At 56.4% G+C, this 7,972-nt stretch overlaps 2 protein-coding genes across 2 annotated transcripts in view; both read left to right on the forward strand.

Annotated features, from left to right (window-relative positions):
• Positions 1–6,349, forward strand: part of LOC117379925 (collagen alpha-1(I) chain-like) — a 29,285-nt gene extending 22,936 nt beyond the window's left edge. The window contains exons 30-43 of the mRNA XM_055225835.1: positions 352–530; positions 731–794; positions 866–940; positions 1,030–1,137; positions 1,269–1,376; positions 1,473–1,544; positions 1,611–1,739; positions 1,851–1,958; positions 2,905–3,060; positions 3,336–3,546; positions 3,671–4,464; positions 4,876–5,064; positions 5,212–5,495; positions 6,020–6,349. Coding sequence (XP_055081810.1) covers positions 352–530; positions 731–794; positions 866–940; positions 1,030–1,137; positions 1,269–1,376; positions 1,473–1,544; positions 1,611–1,739; positions 1,851–1,958; positions 2,905–3,060; positions 3,336–3,546; positions 3,671–4,464; positions 4,876–5,064; positions 5,212–5,495; positions 6,020–6,334 — 2,792 coding nt within the window. The 3' untranslated portion in view covers positions 6,335–6,349. The remainder of the gene's footprint in view (positions 1–351; positions 531–730; positions 795–865; positions 941–1,029; positions 1,138–1,268; positions 1,377–1,472; positions 1,545–1,610; positions 1,740–1,850; positions 1,959–2,904; positions 3,061–3,335; positions 3,547–3,670; positions 4,465–4,875; positions 5,065–5,211; positions 5,496–6,019) is intronic.
• Positions 6,350–7,491: 1,142 nt separating this feature from the next.
• Positions 7,492–7,972, forward strand: part of ece2b (endothelin converting enzyme 2b) — an 8,193-nt gene continuing 7,712 nt past the window's right edge. Inside the window, exon 1 of the mRNA XM_055225836.1 lies at positions 7,492–7,543. Coding sequence (XP_055081811.1) covers positions 7,492–7,543 — 52 coding nt within the window. The remainder of the gene's footprint in view (positions 7,544–7,972) is intronic.

Raw genomic sequence — 7,972 nt, forward strand, 5'->3', positions numbered from 1 at the left:
CCAGGACTAAGACCAGGACCAAGACCAGGACTAAGACCAGGACCAAGACCAGGACCAAGACCAGGACCAAGACCAGGACCAAGACCAGGACCAGGACCAAGACCAGGACTGGACCAAGACCAGGACCAAGACCGAGACCAGGACTAAGACCAGGACCAAGACCAGGACCGGGACCAAGACCAGGACTAAGACCAGGACCAAGACCAGGACTAAGACCAGGACCAAGACCAGGACCAAGACCAGGACCAAGACCAGGACCAGGACCAAGACCAGGACTGGACCAAGACCAGGACCAAGACCGAGACTCAGACCTGGACCAGGTCTTGGTGTGTCACTGTGAACTCTGTGCAGGGTTTAAGGGCCTTCCTGGGGCCCCGGGAGACCCCGGTCTGTCTGGACGTCCAGGGGCCCCTGGACCCTCAGGGCCTCCTGGGGCCCCAGGCCTCAGAGGCCCTCAAGGACCCAAAGGACGACAAGGACAGACAGGCCGGCGAGGACTTATGGGGTTCCCCGGACCAACAGGAGACCAGGTACTCCCCTCCCCAGACGCTTCCCCATGACTCCTCCCTCACACTTCCCCCTCCCCAGACTCTTCCCTCTCCCTCACACTTCCCTCTCCCCAGACTCTTCCCTCTCCCTCACACTTCCCTCTCCCCAGACTCTTCCCTCTCCCCAGACTCTTCCCTCTCCCTCACACTTCCCTCTCCCCAGACTCTTCCCTCTGTTTCAGGGAGCTGAGGGCTGCCAGGGCGTCAGTGGAGGCCCCGGGGCTCCTGGTGTTTTGGGTCCTAAAGGTAAAACCTGTTCAGATCCTCCTGGACTCACCTGGACTCTGGACTCACCTGGGATGTGTTTGGTTTTGCAGGAGACCCAGGGGACTCGTCTGGATGCCCCGGACCCCCTGGAGATCGGGGCGCTCAGGGGGACTATGGACCTCCAGGTCAGGACCCAGACCTAGTCAAGACCTAGTCCAGGTCTACGTCCAGGTCTACGTCTGAACTAATCCTGGATTTGTGTTGGTCTTTGCAGGATTTCCAGGACCAGAGGGAGAATCTGGAAAGTTTGGGCTGCCGGGATTCCCAGGATGCACTGGGTGTAAAGGAGACCCAGGAGTCCAGGGTCCACCAGGAGAGATGGGTAAACCAGGACTAAACCAGGACTAAACCAGGACTAAACCAGGACTAAACCAGGACTAAACTGGACTCAATGTGGAACTGAACCCATGACCTCCATGTTGTGGGAGTTAAACACACTGTCTATTTCCTCAGGAGTGTTGGGGCCCCCAGGACCCGGGGGCCGACCGGGACCTCCAGGACTCCCTGGACCTCCAGGATCTGACGGACCCCCCGGGCCCCAGGGCAGCCTGGGTCTACAAGGTATCGCAGGATACCTTTAGGCCAGGATCGTAACTGGTCTAGAGGAGGGTCTGAACAGGTCTAGAGAAGGATTGTAACCGGTTTGTCTGTCCTCAGGTCCTCCTGGTCCTCTGGGTCTGCACGGTTTGGACGGTCTAAAGGGAGTGAAGGGGGACACTGGGACCCGAGGTGAGGATTTACAGTCTTGGTTTAGTCCTGGTTTAGATCTGGTTTAGACTCGTTTTTGTTTCTCAGGGCTTGGACTTCCAGGGCCTAAAGGTTCTCAGGGGCCTCCTGGAGACACAGGACGCCCCGGCCCCCCAGGGCCCCCAGGATCCTCTCAGAGCGGCCCCCCTGGACCCCGGGGTCCCCCTGGATTCCCAGGTACCGCTCTGTCCTTTGTAACTAACTAAACTTTACCATTTGACACCAGTGAAGAGAAATATCTGATCTCATGACCTCTGACCCCTGTATGACCTTTGTGTCTGTCCTCAGGACCCCTGGGACCTCAGGGACCTCCTGGAGAATATGGACAAGCCTGTGCCAACCCTAAACCCGGATTAGACGGGTACCAAGGACCTACGGGACCCGGCGGAGACCCAGGTATAGACCCAGCTCTCAGTCTGCACACTCACTCTGCACACTCTCACTCTGTACACTCTCACTCTGTACACTCTCACTCTGCACACTCTCTACACTCTCACTCTGCACACTCTCACTCTGCACACTCTCACTCTCTACACTCTCACTCTGCACACTCTCACTCTGCACACTCTCACTCTGTACACTCTCACTCTCTACACTCTCACTCTGCACACTCTCACTCTGCACACTCTCACTCTGCACACTCTCTACACTCTCACTCTGCACACTCTCACTCTCTACACTCTCACTCTGCACACTCTCACTCTGTACACTCTCACTCTGCACACTCTCACTCTGTACACTCTCACTCTGCACACTCTCACTCTGCACACTCTCACTCTGTACACTCTCACTCTGCACACTCTCACTCTGCACACTCTCTACACTCTCACTCTGCACACTCTCACTCTGTACACTCTCACTCTGCACACTCTCACTCTCTACACTCTCACTCTGCACACTCTCACTCTGCACACTCTCACTCTGTACACTCTCACTCTGCACACTCTCACTCTCTACACTCTCACTCTGCACACTCTCACTCTGCACACTCTCACTCTGTACACTCTCACTCTGCACACTCTCACTCTCTACACTCTCACTCTGCACACTCTCACTTTGCACACTCTCACTCTGCACACTCTCACTCTGCACACTCTCACTCTGCACACTCTCACTCTCTACACTCTCACTCTGCACACTCTCACTCTGCACACTCTCACTCTGCACACTCTCACTCTGTACACTCTCACTCTGTACACTCTCACTCTCTACACTCTCACTCTGCACACTCTCACTCTGCACATTCTCTGCACACTATCAGTAACTGTGATGTCACTTCCTGTCAGGTGTAACTGTGATGTCACTTCCTGTCAGGTGTAACTGTGATGTCACTTCCTGTCAGGTGTGCAGGGCTCTGTGGGAGACCCTGGTCCCAATGATCCAATTCAAGGAGACGAAGGAGACGACGGAGACTCAGGCTGCACCGGGAACAAGGGCCAAACCGGAGCACCGGGCTCCAGAGGGAGAGCAGGGCAGCCTGGAGAGCCAGGGGGCAGAGGTCAGTGTGGGTCAGGGGTTAGAGGTCAGTGTGAGGTCAGGAGGCAGCAGAGGTCAGTGTGGGGTCAGGGGGCAGAGGTCAGGGGTTAGGGGTCAGTGTGCCGTTTGTGTGGAGTTTGCATGTTCTTCCTGTGCACAAGTCAAATCCTCCAGTTGAGACCTGACCAAGACTAGACCCAGATCTGGAGTTGGGCCCACGGCTCCAGAAACGTTTAACCCAGAGACACTGAAGGACGGGTCAAATGCAGGTTGTTCATTCACTGTTTCTTCTCGCAGGACCACGGGGGGACATTGGTCTCATGGGCGTCCCGGGTCCCCAAGGGCCCATGGGGAGTGTGGGCTTTGAGGGCCGGCGGGGGGCCAGGGGCCCTCAGGGACCTCTGGGACCCAAAGGAGACCCAGGAGACAGTAACCCCTGTCCCCCCTCCACCGCCCCTAAAGGCTCCCCTGGAGCACAGGGACCCCCCGGGCCCCCAGGAGCCCCAGGGTCAGAGGGAGAGCCAGGTTGCACCGGGGCCACAGGTGAGACATGTGCCCTGTAGGGGGCGCTCACAGCAGCATAAAGTATAATGTAATAAATGATCACATTTTACATTTGTGACGCGCTGCAGCAAAGCTCCACACTGGGGCTTTATTCCTCTGTCTCTGAGGTGTCCATCTCTTCCACCATGTATATCCTCCACTATGTCCATGTCCCCAACTGTGCCCTCCTCCATGTCCTCCACCATGTCCATGTCCTCCACTATGTCCATGTCCCCAACTGTGCCCTCCTCCATGTCCTCCACTATGTCCTCCACCATGTCCATGTCCTCCACCATGTCCATGTCCTCCACTATGTCCATGTCCTCCACTATGTCCATGTCCTCCACTATGTCCATGTCCTCCACTATGTCCATGTCCCCAACTGTGCCCTCCTCCATGTCCTCCACTATGTCCTCCACCATGTCCATGTCCTCCACCATGTCCATGTCCTCCACTATGTCCATGTCCTCCACTATGTCCATGTCCTCCACCATGTCCATGTCCTCCACCATGTCCATGTCCTCCACTATGTCCATGTCCTCCACCATGTCCATGTCCTCCACTATGTCCATGTCCCCAACTGTGCCCTCCTCCATGTCCTCCACTATGTCCTCCACCATGTCCATGTCCTCCACCATGTCCATGTCCTCCACCATGTCCATGTCCTCCACTATGTCCTCCACCATGTCCATGTCCTCCACTATGTCCATGTCCTCCACCATGTCCATGTCCTCCACTATGTCCATGTCCTCCACTATGTCCATGTCCTCCACCATGTCCATGTCCTCCACTATGTCCATGTCCCCAACTGTGCCCTCCTCCATGTCCTCCACTATGTCCTCCACCATGTCCATGTCCTCCACCATGTCCTTGTATTTACTGAGTGATTTGTGCAGGGGCCAAAGGAGAACGTGGAGACCCGGGATTCTTTGAAGACACAGGACCACCAGGCCCCAGAGGAGACCCAGGAGACGAGGGGCAGGAGGGGGACAGAGGAGAGAGGGGGTGTGGAGGTGAGCACACAGGAGAGAGGGGGAGGTGAGCACAGAGGCGCGGAGGCGTCTGAGCGTGCGCGGAGGCGTCTGAGCGTGCGCGGAGGCGTCTGAGCGTGCGCGGAGGCGTCTGAGCGCGCGCGGAGGCGTCTGAGCGCGCGCGGAGGCGTCTGAGTGCGCGCGCGGAGGCGTCTGAGCGCGCGCGGAGTGACTCAGATTCGGCTCTGACTCAAACTGAGGACAGGTGGGCGGGGTCTGTGGAGGTGAGTCTGACCTATGTTTGGTGTCACGTCCTGTTTCAGGTGACCCCGGGCCAACCGGTGACCGCGGTCTGCCCGGCCCCTTCCACATGTTAAGCGTTGGATTCCTATTGGTCGTCCACAGCCAATCACAGAGCGTCCCCGTGTGCCCCGTCCACATGAGGGCGCTGTGGAGCGGATACAGTCTACTGTATCTGGAGGGTCAAGAGAAGGCTCACACCCAGGACCTGGGTAAGAGACAACCGACCCACACAACCGACCCACACAACTGACCCACACAACCACACATACCCTAACCGGGGGATTTGTGTATGTGAGTCTCCTGTACTTTTATAGATCATTATATTAAATGTTGTGTATTTGTGGTACGTTCTTCAGGCCAAGCGGGTTCGTGCGTGCGAATCTTCTCCACGATGCCCTTCTCCTCCTGTAACTCCGCCCACTGCTCGTACTCCTCGAGGAACGATAAATCCTATTGGCTGTCTGCGTCGGGGGCGGTGCCGGCGCTCCCTGTGGTGGGCGGGGCTATTGGCGAGCACATCAGTCGCTGTGTCGTGTGTGAGAGCCCGAGCTCCGCTGTGGCCCTTCACTCCCAGGCCCCCCAGGCCCCAACGTGCCCCCCGACGTGGGCGCCACTGTGGAGCGGGTACTCCTTCCTCATGGTGAGTCTCACACAGTTTAATATATATAAGATATAATATGATGTTTGTCCCCTGATGTCCCCTGTCGTCCCCTGTCGTCCCCACCTACATAAACACTACACCTACACCAGTGGAGTGATGGGGGGGATATTTTAGTTTATTAATAATTTAAGGATGTGTTCTCCTCTGTGCAGCAGGTGTTCTCTCCTCACCTGTCTCACCTGTCTCTCTCCTCTCTCACCTGTCTCACCTGCCTCTCACCTGTCTCTTCCCTGTCTCTGTCCTCTCTCACCTGTCTCTCACCTATCTCTCACCTGTCTTACCTGTCTCTCACCTGTCTCACCTGTCTCTCTCCTCTCTCACCTGTCTCTCACCTGTCTCTCCTGTCTCTCACCTGTCTCACCTGTCTCTCACCTGTCTCTCTTTCAGCACACTGGAGCGGGGGATGAAGGAGGAGGACAGTCTCTCCTGTCTCTCACCTGTCTCTCACCTGTCTCACCTGTCTCTCACCTGTCTCACCTGTCTCTCACCTGTCTCTCTTTCAGCACACTGGAGCGGGGGATGAAGGAGGAGGACAGTCTCTCACTTCGTCTGGGTCCTGTCTTCAGATCTTCAGGCCTCAGCCGTTTGTCGAGTGTCAGGGCCCCAGAGGAACCTGCCACTACTTCTCCAACATCTACAGCTTCTGGCTCACACGAGTCCAGGACCGGGACCAAGACCGGGACCAAGACCGGGACAAAGACCGGGACAAAGACCGGGACCGGGACTATCTCAGATCCAGGAGACAGATCAGTCTGAGCCAAAACCCACAAAAGGATCAGAACATCGGGCGCTGTGTGGTCTGCATGAAGACCCAGTGAGGACCAGACCAGGACCAGGACTGAGACCAGGACTGAGACCAGGACTGAGACCAGGACCAGGACTGAGACCAGGACCAGACCAGGACCAGGACTGAGACCAGGACTGAGACCAGGACCAGGACTGAGACCAGGACTGAGACCAGGACCAGGACTGAGACCAGGACCAGGACTGAGACCAGGACTGAGACCAGGACCAGGACTGGACCAGGACCAAGACTGAGACCAGGACCAGGACTGAGACCAGGACCAGACCAGGACCAGGACTGTGTCTGGTTCTGTTGTTTATTGTAAATAAATGAGTCAAATCTATTTATTAGACAAAACCAGTGAGAAGTTGTTTTGGAGTTTTCTGAAATCAAAGATTCTCAACCGAAAATCAGCTTCAGTTCCAGAGATTTTATCAAAGTCCCAGAGACTCAGACCCAGACTCAGGGTCGGGGTCGAGTTCATGTTCTCGTGTTCGTCGTGTTTAAACGTGTCTTTGGAGCGTTTTTATTCTGAAAAGTGTGAAATCTTTGTGTCCAGATTCATGTTGTTATTTTATTTGATCTTTTTGAGGTTTTTGCATCATTTTAATAAAACTGTTTAGAACAAACTGTGTTTTTTCATTGTAAATGGAACCTGGGAGGATGGGAGGGCATCTGACACACAGGAGGAGGATGGGAGGGCATCTGACACACAGGAGGAGGACGGGAGGGCATCTGACACACAGGAGGAGGACGGGAGGGCATCTGACATACAGGAGGAGGATGGGAGGGCATCTGACACACAGGAGGAGGACGGGAGGGCATCTGACACACAGGAGGAGGACGGGAGGGCATCTGACACACAGGAGGAGGATGGGAGGGCATCTGACACACAGGAGGACGGGAGGGCATCTGACACACAGGAGGATGGGAGGGCATCTGACACACGGGAGGAGGACGGGAGGGCATCTGACACACGGGAGGAGGACGGGAGGGCATCTGACACACGGGAGGAGGACGGGAGGGCATCTGACACACGGGAGGAGGACGGGAGGGCATCTGACACACGGGAGGAGGACGGGAGGGCATCTGACACACAGGAGGATGGGAGGGCATCTGACACACAGGAGGAGGATGGGAGGGCATCTGACACACAGGAGGATGGGAGGGCATCTGACACACAGGAGGAGGATGGGAGGGCATCTCACATATAAATCTCCTGATGCTGATAAACAGGTCGGTGGTGCGTCACGTCTCCCGCGGCGACGCTAATGTCCTCTGTCCATCAGTCACACCTCCAGCCGAGCGCCTGATTGGCCCACGCAGAGAGGACGCACACGATTGGCCGGGAGCACAGCGGGGGGCGGGACCACGGCGTTCAAACTCATTTCAGCTCATTTAGACTCGATTAATATTCACCAGGGTTTAAGAGAGGAGGAGAGGAGGAGGAGGAGAGGAGGAGAGGAGAGGAGGATAGAGAGGAGGAGGAGGAGAGAGGAGGATAGAGAGGAGGAGGAGAGAGGAGGAGGAGAGAGGAGGATAGAGAGGAGGAGGAGGAGAGAGGAGGAGGAGAGAGGATAGAGAGGAGGAGGAGGAGAGAGGAGGAGGAGAGGAGGAGGAGAGAGGAGGAGGAGAGAGGAGGAGAGAGGGGGAGAGGAGGAGGAGGAGGAGA

The sequence above is a fragment of the Periophthalmus magnuspinnatus genome, chromosome 13 (genome assembly GCF_009829125.3).
Source record: "Periophthalmus magnuspinnatus isolate fPerMag1 chromosome 13, fPerMag1.2.pri, whole genome shotgun sequence".
Lineage (NCBI taxonomy): Eukaryota > Metazoa > Chordata > Actinopteri > Gobiiformes > Gobiidae > Periophthalmus > Periophthalmus magnuspinnatus.